Source organism: Gobius niger, assembly GCF_951799975.1.
Source record: "Gobius niger genome assembly, chromosome: 2".
Taxonomy (NCBI): Eukaryota; Metazoa; Chordata; class Actinopteri; order Gobiiformes; family Gobiidae; genus Gobius; species Gobius niger.
The window spans coordinates 40,969,007-40,986,296 of NC_136853.1; the positions used below are offsets into that span (position 1 = coordinate 40,969,007).

General features: G+C 43.2%; 1 protein-coding gene across 2 annotated transcripts in view; it reads left to right on the forward strand.

The window, feature by feature from the left end:
- Window positions 1-10,055: 10,055 nt before the first annotated feature.
- ptprz1b (protein tyrosine phosphatase receptor type Z1b) overlaps window positions 10,056-17,290 on the forward strand; it is a 112,131-nt gene continuing 104,896 nt past the window's right edge. For both annotated transcript variants that reach the window (XM_079552374.1, XM_079552375.1), the window contains exon 1: window positions 10,056-10,271. In XM_079552374.1, the coding sequence (XP_079408500.1) occupies window positions 10,199-10,271 (73 nt within the window). In that variant the 5' untranslated portion in view covers window positions 10,056-10,198. The remainder of the gene's footprint in view (window positions 10,272-17,290) is intronic.

Genomic DNA, 17,290 nt, shown 5'->3' on the forward strand with positions numbered 1-17,290 from the left:
AAAAACAGCAAAACTTGAAATCCTTAAAAGCTCTCAAAGCACATTAAGTGGAAGGTCAAAGATTTCAGATGGAAGAAAATCTCATTTGAAAAAATCCCCCAAATCTTTAAATGTGAATGCGGCTGAATTTATCCTTGCATCGACTAAACAAAGTGATAAACACATTGTAAAGACATCTTTCAAGGATACAGAACAAGATGTAATCTTTGACGCAGAGCCAGTCATTACGCGGCACAAACAATTTGCTTTAGACTGTGATGCAAATAAACTGGATGTGAATAACGAAAATAATGTTCTTGGCATTATGAAGAAGCAAAATGAGATAACAACCTTGTTGGTACAGCAGCAATGTCTGACAGCTTTACCAAAGAGGGAAATCCCAATGTTTGATGGTGATCCGTTAAAATACCATGCATTCATAAAAGCCTTTGAGAACACAGTTGAGAGGAATACATCAAATAATTCTGATCGTTTGTATTTCCTGGAGCAGCATACCCTGGGTTCTGCCAAAGAGCTGGTTAAAAGTTGTCAATATATAAACCCAGAGCATGGTTATTTGAGAGCAAAGACTTTATTAAGACAGAAGTTCGGTAATGAACAAAAGGTTGCCTCTTGTTATATAGAAAAGGCCCTGTCTTGGCCACCAATTCGGACTGAAGATGTGAAGGCATTGCAAGACTATAGTCTTTTCCTCAGGGGATGTTGTAACGCGATGGAGGATGTTCAATATCTCCAAGACTTAGACATGCCTTCCAATATGTTAAACATCATAAAAAAGCTGCCATATAAGTTTCGAGATAGATGGAGGAGCCAAGCATGTGAGCTACAAGAACGACAGCAACGAAGAGCTCGATTCTATGATATCGCTGACTTCATTGAGAAGCAGGTGAATATACTTACAGACCCAGTTTTCGGAAATATTCAGGACTCTCCTAATATGAACAAACCTAAACTACAGCCCAGAGCTAAAGGAGCCAGCTTTGCCACCACCGTTGGTACAGTGGGGAATAGATCTTGGTCTGCTACAAGGGAAGATGAAGTGAATGCACCAGCCAGGAGAGCATGCATTTGCTGTGGAGCAGGACACACGTTGATTAATTGTGCACAGTTGGGAAGAATGACACATGACCAGAAGATAAATCTGTTGAAGGAACATGGCATTTGCTTTGGCTGTCTATGCACAGGACACATGAGTAAGCATTGTCGTAAAAGACTTTCCTGTTCAAAGTGCAGTCGGAAGCACCCCACTGTCCTCCACAAAGAAACTGTGCCTGATGCTGAGTCACAAGAAACAAGCACAGAAGTGTGCGATATGCTGGTGTCAAGTGGCCTTACAGGGGCTGGAGACCAAGACTGTAAACTACCAATTGTTCCTGTGCAGGTGAAGTCAAAAAAGGGAAGCAAAATAGTTACCACCTATGCTTTCCTGGATCAAGGAAGCACTGCTGTATTTTGTACAGAGAGCCTTATGCATAAGCTCAACGTAATGGGAAAAAAGAGCCACATCCTGCTACGGACAATGGGCCAGGAGAAGGTTGTAAGTAGCAATATTGTTTCTGGACTGGAGGTTGCAGCATTAGGCGGAGGTGATTTTCTCGAGCTGCCAAAAGTGTACACGCAAGAGTCCATGCCGGTTTATAAAGGGAATATTCCAACAAAGAGTGACATCAATAAATGGCCTCATCTGCGACACATTCACCTACCACAAGTCAACGAAGGAATTGAACTCCTAATAGGAACCAACGTACCGAAGGCTTTGGAGCCACTAGAAGTGGTTTGTAGTGTGGATGGAGGTCCGTTTGCCACAAGAACAATGTTGGGATGGACCGTGAATGGACCTTTGGGAGGAGGCAGTGGAGAGACAGATGATTGTAAACAGCCGCATGTAACTGTCAACCGGGTTTCTGTGGTTAACCTCGAGGATCTGTGGCAGCAACAGTATAAAAATGACTTCCCGGAAACCAGTTTGGATGAGCAACCTGCAATGTCCAGAGAAGATTTGAAATTTATGGACTCTGTCATGAATACAGTGAGGCATTTGAATGACCATTATCAAATCAATTTACCTCTACGGCACAGCGCAGTATGCATGCCAAATAACCGAAAGATCGTTGAGCAGCGTTTGCAGCATCTTAAGCGGCGTCTGCAGAAAGATTCAGTATTTTTCCAGGAGTACTACAACTTTATGAATGAGCTGTTTGTCAAAGGTTATGCTGAAAAGGTGCCGGAAGAGGAGCTGTACCGTGATGATGGAAAAGTGTGGTATATCCCGCACCATGGAGTTTACCATCCCATAAAAAATAAGATAAGAGTTGTATTTGATTGTGGAGTTACTTATCAGGGAACATCGCTGAATGCTCAACTCCTGCAGGGCCCCGATTTGACCAGCTCTTTAATTGGTGTGGTAACTCGCTTTAGAAAAGAGCCAGTGGTGATGATGGCTGACATTGAGTCCATGTTTCATCAGGTACAGGTCACACCTGACGATACGGACCTGCTCCGGTTCCTCTGGTGGCATGATGGAGATCTGGAACAACCGCCCACTGTGTACAGGATGAGGGTGCATTTGTTTGGGGCCACATCATCACCGAGCTGTGCAAACTACGCTCTCAGAAGGTGTGCTGAGGATTATGGACATCTCTACAGCAATGAAGCTATAAACTGCCTGCGCCATTGTTTTTATGTTGATGATTGCCTACTCTCAGTGACAACGGAGGAAAAGGCAGTGTCCCTACATCATGAACTGGTCTCTCTATGCTCAGAAGGAGGATTTTCTCTTACCAAATGGATTTGTAACAGACCTGCCGTGCTTGATGTCATCCCTGTAAGTCGCAGGGCAAAATGTATGGAGCAGCTGAACATGGAGTTCGATCCCATGGCTGTGGAAAGAGTGTTGGGAGTGGAGTGGTCTATTAAATCTGACTCATTCAAATTCAAGGTCAATTTGAAAGACCGACCTCTCACCAGAAGAGGGATACTCTCAACTGTCGCTTCCATATATGATCCTCTAGGAATGTTGAGCCCTGTAATATTGACAGCCAAGAAGATTTTGAGAGACCTGTGTAGTAGAGAAGTGGGTTGGGATGACCCTGTCCCCGAATCTGTCTCCCTGGAATGGTTAAAGTTTATCCAACAGCTCCACCTGCTGGACAAATTTGAGGTTAGCAGGTGTTTGAAGCCACCACAGTTTGGAGAAGTGTGCACAGCCCAACTACATCATTTCTGTGACGCCAGCGAGAATGGATATGGAACAGTGACCTACCTGGTGTCTAAAAACAAGAACTCTGAACTGCACAGTGCATTTGTAATGGGAAAATCTCGTGTTGCACCTCTCAAGTGTGTAACTATCCCAAGAATGGAGCTCATAGCTGCAACTATGGCCAGTCGTATGGATGTTCTCTGGAGAAAGGAGCTGCAGTTAGACCTTCTGGATTCAGTCTTTTGGACAGATAGCGAATCTGTGCTCAAATACATTAATAATGAGACCTCACGATACAAAGTGTTTGTGGCAAACAGAGTGTCACAGATCCTCAAGGCTTCCCGTGCTGCTCAGTGGAAACATGTGGACACCACCAGTAATCCTGCAGACATGGCCTCCAGAGGGGTGAAAGTTGAGGTTTTTATTAAACACCTCACGTGGCTGTCGGGGCCTTGCTTTCTCTTACAGCCTGAGAGTCAGTGGCCGGTCAGTCCACAAATAATTGGAAGGCTTTCCCCTGAAGATCCTGAAGTGAAAAGAGCAGCTGTAGTGAATGTTATACAGGCAGAGGAAGAGCCAGTGTCTAAACTGATTCAGTATTTTTCCACTTGGATGCGCTTAAAGAAAGCTGTGGCATGGATCCTGAGGGTTAAAGACTCGCTTCTTTCCAGGGCAAAGAAGAGAAAGCAAGGTACACGTCAGTCTGACTTGAGAAACGAAGATACTCCGGAAAATGAAATAAGAAAGATTAAGAGGACTGCTGTGGTATCCAGTCTTACAGTTGGAGAACTGGAGAACGCTGAATTGGCTATTGTAAAGTATTGCCAGCAGAAGACATTTCCGGACGAATTGGCTAGTCTTGAGAAAGGACAGTCTGTGAAAACGTCTAGTCATCTCCGCAAGCTCAGCCCACAGCTGCAAGATGGAATCTTGAGAGTTGGTGGAAGACTCAGTAGGTCCTCTATGCCTGTGGAAATGAAACATCCCATAATAATGGCAAAACATCTCCATGTTTCAGAGCTCCTCCTTTGGCATGTACACCAGGAGGTGGGACACGGTGGTCGTAATCATATGTTGTCTAAATTGAGAGAGCGGTACTGGATAACTAATGTGAGCACAGCAATAAGGAAGGTGTTGTCCAAGTGTATCATCTGTCGTCGCTTAAACGCTCCACCTGTTCACCAGAAGATGGCAGACTTGCCTTGCGATCGAATTGTGCCTGATGAGCCACCTTTTACTCGCGTTGGAGTGGACTGCTTTGGGCCGTTTGAAGTTAAGAGTAGGAGAAGCATGGTAAAGCGATACGGCGTAATCTTCACCTGTTTGGCCATTAGAGCAGTCCATATAGAAGTGGCACAATCATTGGACACTGACTCATTCATCAATTCGCTCCGACGCTTTATTGCCAGGAGAGGCCAAGTCAGAGAGATCCGTTCGGATAATGGCACTAACTTCGTAGGAGCAGAGAGAGAACTAAGAGCTGCCATTGAGAACTGGAACCTGAAGCAAATCAGTGATGTCATGCTGCAAAAGGAAATAAAATGGAGTTTTAATCCTCCAACTGGCTCACACCATGGGGGGCCGTGGGAAAGACTTATAAGATCTGTCCGAAAAGTCCTCAATTCTACCTTGCGAGTGCAAAGCCTAGATGAAGAAGGCCTGTATACTATGCTTTGCGAGGCCGAGGCCACAATAAACAGTCGACCAATCACAAAGGCCTCCTTGGATTTGAACGATCTTGAAGCATTGACTCCAAATCACATCCTGTTGTTGAAAACCTCTCCATCATTACCACCTGGAGTGTTTGAGACCACAGATAAGTACGCTACTAGGAGATGGAAGCAGATACAATATATGTCTGACTTGTTTTGGAAGAGGTGGGTGAAGGAATACTTGCCTCAACTTCAAGAGCGCCAGCGATGGACAGGAACAAGTAGAAACCTTGTGGTCGGAGATCTTGTCCTCATCGTGGACAACACAGCACCTCGAAACTCGTGGCCAATGGGACGAGTGATGCAAACCTTCCCAGATCAAAAAGGATTTGTCCGTCAGGTGCGGATAAAGACTCGGACCAGTTGTTTGGATCGACCTATAACGAAGATCTGTCTCTTGCAGGAGTCAGAGGCTAGTTAAATGGCCATAGCCCAGAGTTCAAAGTGCCATTCAAAAGTCCAAAAGACGTTCAAAAGTAATCCTCAATGCCTAATTCTAAAGATAAAGAGTAGTTTAAAGTCGCTATTAGTCAGTCTGTCCTCACTTGGAGATATTACAAGTCTTATGTCTCCTACTTATATAAAAGATAATTATTGGGTAATAATTAAGGGGCTGGTGTGTAGGAGCCACACAGTACCACAGCCATCATGTCACATGGCTGGTTGCTCGGCAACGCTTGGGGGGCGTCAGTCACGTGGACGTAGGCGGTGAATGCCGTAGTTTTCAAATAGGGCACCTCAACAGCGCCCAGGTAATGGCTAGAGAGGGAACCTGGGTAGCCGTATTTTTCGTTGACCGTTTTGTTAGTTTGTGACCACGCATTCTGAACCGTGTACACGATTCTATTTAACTGGTAATCCATCTAAACCACGAAGCCGCTGTTTTAACGTTATATCAGCAAAAGCAAGACGCGATTCATACGTGCCTCTTACAACAAACGCAGCGCGTCATCTAAGGTACAGGACCCTTTCCCTTTCTATATTAGCGACATAGGCTTAGAGTCGCTACATAACCCTTTATTTTAAAAAAGTTTTTTTCGTCTGCTATCATAAGTAAAACCTCTTAATAAGCCATGGAGTTTTCAAACGGGTTTTAGTTTTATTGTCCTCATGCCTCTGCTGTGATTGACAACCGTCTCCATGGAGACTCAAGGGAAAGGGGCGGAGTTAAATGGTCCGCTCAGAGCAGAGTGAGAGAAAGGCACAGGAGCAAAGTGGGAAACTCTGTTTTAGCGGAAGAAAACTCCACCACGTCCTCTTAAAACACAACACTCGGCACATCACCGTCTGAGATGAGGCCGATGAGGGCGGTGTCGTCTGCAAACTTGATCAGTTTTACGGACCGGTGACTGGAGGTGCAGCAGTTTGTGTACAAGGAGGAGAACCAGGGGGAAAGTACACAGACCTGAGGGATGCAGGTTTGTGTAGTCCGAGTGTCCGAGACAAGCTTCCACAGCTGCACAGAGGCGACAGTGGTGCAGATGGTGGAGCCGGTTGTCTTATGATCTGAAGGCCGGGGGTTCGAATGCCGGCCCCTGCAGGTCTATGGACAAGACCCCACGTGCCTCAAGTGTCTGCATACACTGGTGCATGAATGAGAGTGTGAAAGGCTGAGTGGTTCATTGCTGTAAATAACGGAACAGAACAGAACAGACTTTATTTTCAAGTAGAAATTCATCTTTGGCTCATGCAATAGAATACAATATTGCAGAACAGTTCAGTCCAATTCTGTGGCGATTGTGTTTAGGTCGCTGCTTCATCCAGAATTTCCACCGCACAAGCGACAAAAGATTTTTTTTAGGTAATGTCGGTTGAAAAGTGCTATATAAACTGACTGACTTCTCTCTATCAGAAGTGAGAAAACCGGATCCTTCAGAAAGAAATTGCTTTTTCGGTTAAAAAGAGTTGACCTTTAAGCTAAACTGTGCAGGGGGGGAAAAATGCAGTGCAAATTCTTTCATGGGCAGAGCGTGGATGGAGACCAAAATGACTTCCTGATTTGTGCTTGACCTCGTTTTTCCCAGAGAATAATCAGAGTCAAAGAGAAAACACATAATCCATAATCCATAGATCTGATGCTCTGTGCTGAGAATACACCCTCTGAAACTGGAAGAAATCTCAGTGAACACTCAGCAGCATAGGTTTGGCATATTAGTTTCAGGGATAGTATGCAAAAACATAATAATTTAAAGACGCTTTCCTCCAGATTATATCTTAAATATAGTTTCCATATGCAGATTTTGTTGTGAGGGACACCATTGTGGCACAACAATTTTTTCGTGTACTTCAAAATAGATGCTTTCAAATTTGCCGGATAGGATTAGGAGGACTGATTAAATGGGGTCAATCCATGTTAAATGTTTTAGAGATGAACAGATTTAGATGGTTTGGACTGAGGAGGGACAGTGAATAGAAGTGTGCAGTTATAGTTCCTGAAAGAGTAGCCACCCTTTTCCCACGCCCCATGAGCCCTTGCATGAGTTATGGCAACGTTTAAGACCCAGAAGACGTAAAGCTATGTGTTCACAATAAATTTACTACTGAAAATCGTACCGTCGCACTTATAGCCCATGTGGATATCTTCTGACTGTGCGATTTTCTTTACAAAGACTCACTTTTTTCTTGAACCTATAACCACTGATCTGCCCGGAAACTCTGAGACTAAAGATATTGTATCAGTCGTCCCTCCCCAAAAAACGCTTGTGCAACAGTGTCACAGGGGTCTGGAGAGGATTATGTGTTTAATATATGATAATGAATGCACGGGAACAAGAACAGGGTGTTTTTTTCTGTGACTGAAGTCTGTCTCACAAACAGCGAATTCTCCTTCACAAACACACGGGACGGGGCCATTGTGAAAGCCAGGGGGGGGATTCAGTGCTGTTTCAATTGCAGGATTCGGCAACGTTTAAGTCCCAGAATGTTATTTGAAAACAGGTCCCGGGTTTGATTCCCCGGGCGGAGGGTGGATGTCCTCCCCGTAGTTGTTTAGTCTGCGTTTTTTCTCATCGACCCAAAGCTTTCACCGTAGACCATTCCTCCAACTTCTGACCTGTGAAGTGCTCTTTGTTCAACCCAGTCCTTATGACAGGTCTGCTTTCGTTACAAAGATCCATTTTCTACCAGAGTTATTTGGTTTTATTGCTCGTTTTTTACAAATTCCAATATATGTGGCTTTTAGAAATAAATGTTACTCAGGCAAGATTTTAGAGTATCATTATGTTATTGTTGCTCCTTTTTTTTCTTTTGACCAGTGTAGGCTCTCATCAAGTAGGCCTATCTATCTATCTATCTATCTATCTATCTATCTATCTATCTATCTATCTATCTATCTATCTATCTATCTATCTATCTATCTATCTATCTATCTATCTATCTATCTATCTATCTATCTATCTATCTATCTATCTATCTATCTATCTATCTATCTATCTATCTATCTATCTATCTATCTATCTATCCAACTCTCCATCTACCTACCTACCTACTTGATCAGACTGGCAGAATATTCTACAATCACTTTCAGACAATAAATGTGATTTTTTTTTTTGTGCAGTATAGTGTAAATTTGTGTAAGTGTATATAAGAAAACAAATACAATCAATAAAAACATCAACATAGAATTAATCAATTACAGTAAGAGGCAAGAGTGCAGATAAGATTCTTTCAGTTATACACCCTTAAAAGTCAAAAAGTACTTGGAGATATGATACTTGAGTACTAAGTAACTGTTTGAGCGAAAACTACAGATTTATTTTCAATGACGATAAGAAAGTAAGTAAATGTGTTATTTTTTATTGCACCGTACAACCAGTGTTGGGGAAAATACTTTGAAATTGTATTTAGTTACTAAAAACTAGCCTTAAAGTGTATTTTGTAACACATTACACACGTTACTTTGTCTAATCAGAGTACCGTATTCTGAATACTTTAAAATACTTTCACATTGATTGACTACAATTGTTGGAACACCAGTTATAAACTCACTGATCAAAAAGTCTGTTGGCAAATGGAGCGGCAAATCCAGCATCATGTGACACGTGTGGTGTTTGTATGAACTGTGGCATAAAGCGTTTTAAATCTTTGTTCTATTGTAGGAGGAAAAGCATGTCAACATTAAAACTAATTTCTTAATAATATTGTGCAATATGAAGCTAAAATGTAATGACCAATACTGTGATGTATTCCCCTGACATTCGGAAAGTAACTGTATTCTATATACTTTCAAAGGAAAGTGTTACTTAAAGGAACAGGCACCGTTTTTCCATACTGAGATATGTTCTTACCTGAGCTTAGATGAGTTTATACGTACTTGTCTGGTCTTTGTGCCAGCGGAAGAGCTTGGTCGCTTCTAACTTCACCCCCGTTTGGAGCGATAGGAATATACTGGGAGAGCCCAAATGCTAACAACATCTTTAGTCGTTTTGCATAACTGAGTGCACACACAAAGGCCAAACAGGTACTGAACAACTTGTCTAAGCTCAGGTAAGAACATATCTCAGTATGAAAAAACGGTGGCCTGTTCCTTTAATACAGCTACTCCAAATGAGTATTCTGAATACATGTATTTAGTTACTCCCCAACACTGCGTACAACTAAATGGTGTTCTGTCTGGATGCCTTCAATGCTCCTCTGATCCTCTGAAACAAAACAATTCTGAAGAAAACGGTGCATGAGACGAGGTACATCTATTTTATCGAAGCATTTCCCCCGTAAATATTTACTCATAGGGGAAAAAGCAACGATTATTTTACTCAAGCAAGAGTAAAGAGACATCAATATAATTCTTCTCAAGTAGAAGTAAAAAGTACAGTTACTCAAGTAAGCTACATGTACTTGAGTAAATGTAAGTGAGTACTACCCGCCTCTGCAGCTGAGCACGATATAGTATAAGCACGTTGTAACACTGCACGCACACACACGCGCGCACACACGCACGCTATGCCCCCGTGAGAGTCCGCAATAGGAATACTAAAGCAGCCGCTTTCATTCAGGGCAGTGGGCGGCGCGCGTAAAGACTCGACTACACCACGCTCCGCGCCAATCTGCGTCCGAAATCTCAGCCCCCACAGTCGCGACCCTCCAAAGCTCCCTCTCTCTCTCCCTCTCTCCCTCTCTCCCTCTCTCCCTCTCTCCCTCTCTCTCTCTCCCTCCTGCCTCCCGTCATCGCAAAGCACAGCCAGCGGAGGAGCGATGAGCTGCGAGTAGGGCACCGCTCGCGCTCCGTCTTCTTTCACCATTGAGGCTTTTTAAAAAGAACATTACTACAACGTTCTGTTCCGTCTCGATGGCTATGCGTACGACTGCGCGCGGAGCGAGGACGTTGGCTTCCCGGCTGCTCCTGTTAAGTCACATAGCAGGTAAGAACAGCCCGAGCGAGCGCGCGGTGGAGATGGCATGCGACGCTGCCAAATGGCCCCGTTTTAAAACACAGCCCGTGCGCGCGTTTTGCTCCCAAAATGTATCGCCAGTGACCATTTGCAGAAGCACTTTGCTGCAGCTTAGAGGTAGATACACTGGACACGGCTCTCCACACGTGTTGAGGAGAGATAAGCATCCACCGCACTTGAGCACGGGGCGCGCGTAAAAGCGGAATTGTTGGTTTTGCTTCTGGATCCAATTGAAGTGTTTTTTCCTCGGCGGTGTCATTGTCAATCTGTGTTTCTGTGTTTGTATGGGAGGGGGGTTCTCCAATGCTCCAAATGTGCGCTGGTTATTAGGCTGATGCTTTCATTTGCAGAATTGAAATACCTGGCTGTAGTTCGTGCTCTTCTGTATAAGGTCTTCCCTCGTCTAGACCTGAGCTGAGTGACTATAAGGATCTTCTCAGGGGTGCGCTCGTCTAATCGGATTAGGCTGGTATCTGTTGCCAATGAAGTCATGTAGCCAATCAAGTAATTGCTTTTCCAGCAGTCTGAGTGAGTTGTTCGTCAATTGTGGTTCCGTTTTTCCATCACACCATCGCAGCCTACTATGTTGCATGGCATGGAAATATGACTCAAACCTGTTGCTTTTTAGCCTCTGCGTTTAACCCCAAATCCGAAAAGCCATTGTGTTTATGGGCATTAACTTCTTAACCCCTGCCTTAACCGAGCACATTTTCTCCTGTTCAGCTTCACCCAAATCTAAATGCTTCTTGAATGGAGTTTACAGCCTGTTGCAAAGAACTTCAAAACTAAGATTTTTCCTGCGCTGTCGTCACTTTTTTGTCGTATTCTTGGTGCTTTTTGGTATTAGAGAAAGTGTATAATGTGTCATCTTTGGACACAGAGTCACAGTTGTAAAAGGGGTTTAGGCAGAATAAGTCTTGGCTTCAGCCTAAACCCCTTTCGGTCAGGCATCATTTAGATTAAATTCTTAATGTATGTGTTTTCTTATTGTATAATGTCTAAGATCTTTGGAAAACATGTGATTTAAATGTTCATAATGACCGAAGAAAATAAATTAACTAACTAACTTTTACGTCTACATTTTTGTTGCTTTTTTGCCACTTTTTTGTAAGTGTTTAGTTGCTTTTTCATCACTCCTTTGTTTTGTTTTTGTTGCTCTTTTGATTTGAGTAAAGTAAAGGAGAAAATGTACTTTGTTAAAGGGCCAGGCCACCATTTTTCCATACTGAGATATGTTCGTACCTGAGCTTATAAGTTCATACGTACCTGTCTGGTCTTTGTGCCCGTGGAAGAGCGTGGGAGCTTCTAGCTTCACCCCCGTTTGGAGCCATAGGAATAAACCGGGAGAGGCCAAATGCTAACAACATCTTTCAGAGCCGTGGGAAGATATTTTAGTCAGGGGGCGCTGAGGGACAAATTTTACCCCCAAAATACTATAAATAAATTGATCTTTTTCCTCACATCAGATTTTTTTTTCATCACTTTTTTTGTTGGGCAGTCATCTCATTTTTGTCAAGTTTTCGTGACTTTTTTTTTGTCACTTTTTTGTCAAATTCTTATCACTTTTTTGTTCATTTTTTCTACATTTTTCGTCCAGTTTTTCTCACTTTTTTGTCAATTTTTTTTCCATTTTTGTCATTTTTTTGTCACATTTTTTGTCGTTTTTTTTTTCAATTTTTATTCAATTTTTTGTCATGTTTGTGTCAATTTTTTGTCACATTTTTAGTATTTTTTTTGTAATTTTTTCTCACTTTTTTGTCAATTTTCCATCATTGTTTTCGTCTCAGTTTTGTTGCTATTTTCACACCTTTTTTCCAGAAGCTTTTGGACTGGGGTAAAGCTGGAGAAAATGTGCTCGGTTCAGGTGGGAGTTAAGGGGTTGATATTTCCTGCAGCTCACAAACTATCCACCAGGGGGTGCTGCAGCGCCCTCAGCACCATGGGTTCCCAACGCCTTAACATCTTTGGTCGTTTTCCGTGACTGAGCGCTCGCACAAAGACCAGACAGGTCAGCTCATCTAAGCCCAGGCATATCTCAGTATGTAAAAACGGTGGCCTGTTCCTTTAAGGCGGTGGTTAAGAGGTTTAAATAAACTGGAAAGTGCAAACCATGGTCATACTCATATAAAAGACCAGAGCAGGAAAACCCCAAATGAGGCAGTGACATGGGTCGAGCTAAGCCAGAATAATATAGAAAAAGCTTTCATCTAGATAAGGATGGAGGTCCAACCAGATTAGTCAATGACTGTCCGAAAATGTACAGTTATATAACGTGTTTCTAATTACGCTGAGCGGCTAAGCGGAGCAACTGGAAGGTTGGTGGTTTTATTGTAGCTGCATCCAGTGCTTTTATTGTGTCCTAGAGCAAGACTCTTCACCCGCCTTGCCTGTGTTGACCCCATTATGAGTGTGTGATTGAGCGATGAGTGCTGGTCGTGAGGGTAAACGTTGGCACCGTTTATCCATTGCATTATTATTTCATTGCGCCACTTTAGAATGGCAAAGTATCCCTTGTTCTGTGCCAAATGTCATTCCATGTAACTTTCATGTCAAGCCAAAATTTCGTTTATGAATTGAAAATGTTGACACATATTGTAGAGTCCAACATTGAATCCATCTGTCTCATCGGTCCAGTTTGTAGGATGTGCTCTTGGTGGTTTTGAAAAAAGCTGAGGACACAAGGAATTAAGCTTCACTCTGTGTGTACAGGCAATTCCCTATTTGAAAGCTAAGAAACTCTCAGGTTTAGTCACTGACCTTTCACTACTTGGGTCCTGTACTGGCACGGATAGAACTAAAACTACTAGTAAAGTTTTTAGCTTTCAAATGAGGCGTTGCACGTGGGCTATAAATAAAAACGTGATGAAACGGCAACAGAAAAATGGATGAAAACATGAAAAAAGGGACAAAAAGCGATCAAAACACAACAATAACATGACAAAAAAAGCAACAAAAACGTGACATAAACGCGGCGAAAACCTGACAAAAAAGTTTTAGTTTAGTTTAGTTTATTGGTTTATTTGGCAGGGACAGTGTTAATGAACAAGCCAGTCCGGATAGATACAGACGGCATCTCTGGAATCGCCCATATATGGTCATGTTTGAAAACAGTTAAGGGGAAAACAATTTTGAAAAAATCTAAACTTTCTCTAATTATTTAAAAACTACTTTAACAAATGCTGAATTATGAATATAGTTTTCTACTAGATAAAGATACAGAGACATGGGGAGGAGCAAAGCGGTTCAACAGCCCATAAATACATAAAAAACGGAGAATGGGGAGGAGCAAAGCTAACCGCTAATGCTAACGGTTAGCTAGCGCTAGCTACAACAGCCGTTTTTTCACTTCTACTGAACAATCTGCTGTGACAAAATATCCATATGGGCCCGATTTACACCTGACTTTATTTGTGTGTGATAAATAAGTTCATATTCCACCAGAAAATGGCTAAAAAGAGTGGAAAATTGTGTTTCCCAAAAGATTCTATTTTCCCCCTTGGCGAGGCCACGCCCCCTTCTATGACGAGATGCCGTCTGTATCTATTGTAGCCTTGGACTAATTTCCATCCGTCGCCCCCCATGCGCACTCTCACACACACTGTCATTCATCCTGGCCTATTGTACATGTTTTAAGTGGTAGGGGAAACCGGAGCACCCGGAGGAAGCCTACGCAGACACAGGGAGAACATGCAAACTCCCCTGGTGGAACTCGAACCCAGACCTTCTAGCTGTGAAGCACAAGCGCTAGCAGCTGTACTACCGTGCCGAGGTCTGGTTTGTAGGCCTTAGCTTTCAAATTAGGCGTTAAGCTCTCCAGTCGAGAAGCTTTTAGAGGTTAAGGCAGGTGCTGGGACTGTGTAAGGAGGAGAGAGCCCATCCATCCATCCATCCATTTTCTTCCGCTTTATCCGGGGCCGGGTCGCGGGGGCAGCAGTCTCAGCAGAGATGCCCAAACTTCCCGATCCACACACACCTCCTCCAGCTGTTCTGGGGGAACCCCGAGGCGACAGCAGGCCAGCTCGGAGGCATAGTCCCACCACCGTGTCCTGGGCCTTCCACGAGGCCTTGTCCCACTAGGACATGCCTGGAACACCTCCCGCGGGAGGCGACCAGGAGGCATCCGAAACAGATGCCCGAGCCACCTCAGCTGGCTCCTTTCGACGTGGAGGAGCAGCGACTCTACTCCGAGCTCCTCCCGGGTAACTGAGCTCCTCACCCGATCTCGGAGGGTGCGCCCAGCCACCCTGCGAAGGAAACTCATTTCGGCCGCTTGTATTCGCGATCTTGTCCTTTCGGTCATGACCCAAGGAGAGAGCCCTTTTATGTTATTTTCCAAACTGGTTCTGCCTTAGGTACATGTGCAGCTCATTATGCCTTCTGCTTAATCACCTTGAGAGACAAAACTGAAAAGATAAACTACATTAAATCATGTATAATGTTTAAAGGCACACTGTGTAACATTTTGGACTATACGGTAGAACTTTACATTACGGGCCGGTAAGTCCTTGGTACTTACAGTGGTAATTACAGTGGTACTTACGGTGGAACTTACAGTGGCACTTACAATGGTACTTATGGTGGTAATTACAGTGGTAATTCTAGGTACTTATTGTGGTACCTAAAGGACACTATAGTGAGAATTACAAGGTATGTACTTCTAGATACAGTGGCAACTCTTAATGAAGTAATGAAGGTTGTACTTTCCCTCATGCTGATTTATGTTGTTTTATAGTTACACAATCCTAGAATTACGTCTGTATGTAGAAGTACCACATTTACGAATTGCTGCTGTAGTATTACCAATAAGCACCATAGATGTATCACTGAAACTACTAGAAACTATCATTTTAAGTACCAAAGTACATAGAAGTATGACCTTCATTACTAAGAGTTACCACTGTATCTCTTAGTAACAAGAGATACAGTGGTAACTCTGTGTCTCTCTAACCCCTAACCCTAATGAACAGTAATTATGACTTTTAGTACCACAATAATAACCTAGTAATTATCCTGTAATTACCACTGTAAGTACCACTGTCATTACGAGTAATTACCACGGACTTACCGGCCTGTAATGTAAAGTGTTACCCAATTTGATTTTTTTGGGGTAAAATTCTACACAGTGTGGCTTTAAGTATTTGTGAATAAATCAACATTAACTATTGTTATCGGTGGCATTTTGGTCACACGGTCATGTTTATGAAATCCTACATACCCGACCTAAAATGTTATTTCAAACCGATGCTCATATCACTCTCGCCATTCATAAAACTGTGCAGCCCTATCTTTTCCGAAATCATCAATAATACAAAATAATTGCATGGCATTACCCCATTATGTCCCGACGCTGCATCTATTATTGATTTCTCAGTTTACTCCCAGAGAGATGCTCATTTCTGACGGAACATCCCAATGCCATCTGTGCCACAATATGCTCGGACACCGGCCCCCCTCCCCGCTCCATATTGGCTGATCTCTGAAGCACGGATCACTACAGCGGCATTTCTCACTCGGAGCCCTGCGCCGCGGAGCCTCACAGTCGGGGTGGTCAGTGAAGTGTGGCCCTGCTCTCACCGCGGGACTGTACTGGAACATATGCCTCCCCCTACGCCACCTCCAAATCAGCAGAAACAAATCCTGCCCGCTGATCCGCTGTATACAAGCTCGTGCACACTGTTAGAAATGACAGGTTCTCTCAGTTCTAAAAGCACACGTTATTAGCACGTTATTATTGTGTTGCTGATTGTCTGTTGTTGCCTGACCTGTCCCAAACTAACCAGCGATCATCTGGCGAGTTGCACTTGATGTCCAAAGCACAAGAACGGTTTAATACAACTGTTTAGACAAGTATAAAAGTCAAGAGTGGTCATTGTGGTAAAGAAACAAGCCAGTCAAAAACTCGTGTTATACAGAGATACGTAGATCCCCCTCACTCACCCCGTGTGCCACTGACCAGCTTAATCCTGTCAATGTTTGCCAACGTCCCGCAGCAACATATATTTCATTAAAGGACCCCATCAATCTAAAACACTTTTTTAGATTGTTAAGTTCTAAGAAAACATTCCTGATGGAGTGGTATTATGTCCTTTATGTATGCTGGAGTAATTCTGCAACAGTCTCCAGGAAAATGCATTATGTAAATGAAAAAGTTTCTGGACTAACAAAGTGTAGTACACACACATCTGTGACCCATCACGAGAACGGGCGACACAACTCAGTTTTGGGGCATTTTGAGCGGGACATAGCTTTTGAAAGTGTCGTCTCCAAAGTTTGCAACAATGTGATAGTATTTGGAGAAGATGTGGAAAGCTGAATTTAGGAACCGGAAATACGTCAAAGAGAAGAATCGGCCTCTAAACTTTTGGGCTGTTCTCACCTCTCAGTGACAATAGGGCTCATTTACATCTCATTTAGAAAAGCCATCCCGCTGTAAAGCTCCCCCTGTCCTGTCATGTGTGTGGGGTTTCAGAGTTCACTCACTCAAACGCACAGAAACTGATCCACAATAGGCCTATGAGTAAAACTACTTTTTTGTGTGGCATTTGTCACTAAAGGATGTGTCAACAACACAAACCAAAGCAGCGGTGCCTCCTCCCCGAACAACAGAAGGAAACAGGAGACGAGCGTATTCTAACGTGGAAACAGACGAGACATCAGAGATCAACACAAACGCTAAATCCACCGGAATAAAAAGATACAAAACTTACTGTTTGTGCTTTTGCTGGAAGCTTTTTTTTAACACTGAAGCTGAGGCGAAAGAGCCGTCCTGTCTGGGGAGCAGCGTCTCTGTCCCGCTGTCGATGCTTTGCTCTCAAGGCTCTTCATGAGGAAGCGGCCCCACATAATCTGTGATTAATAAATCCACTTCCAAACATAGTAGTAAGTAAGTAATCTTTATTTATATAGCACCTTTCACAGGCAAAGGCCACAAAGTGCTTCACAACACAGTAAAAGCAGAAATTACATACAATATAAAAATGTTCGTTGTA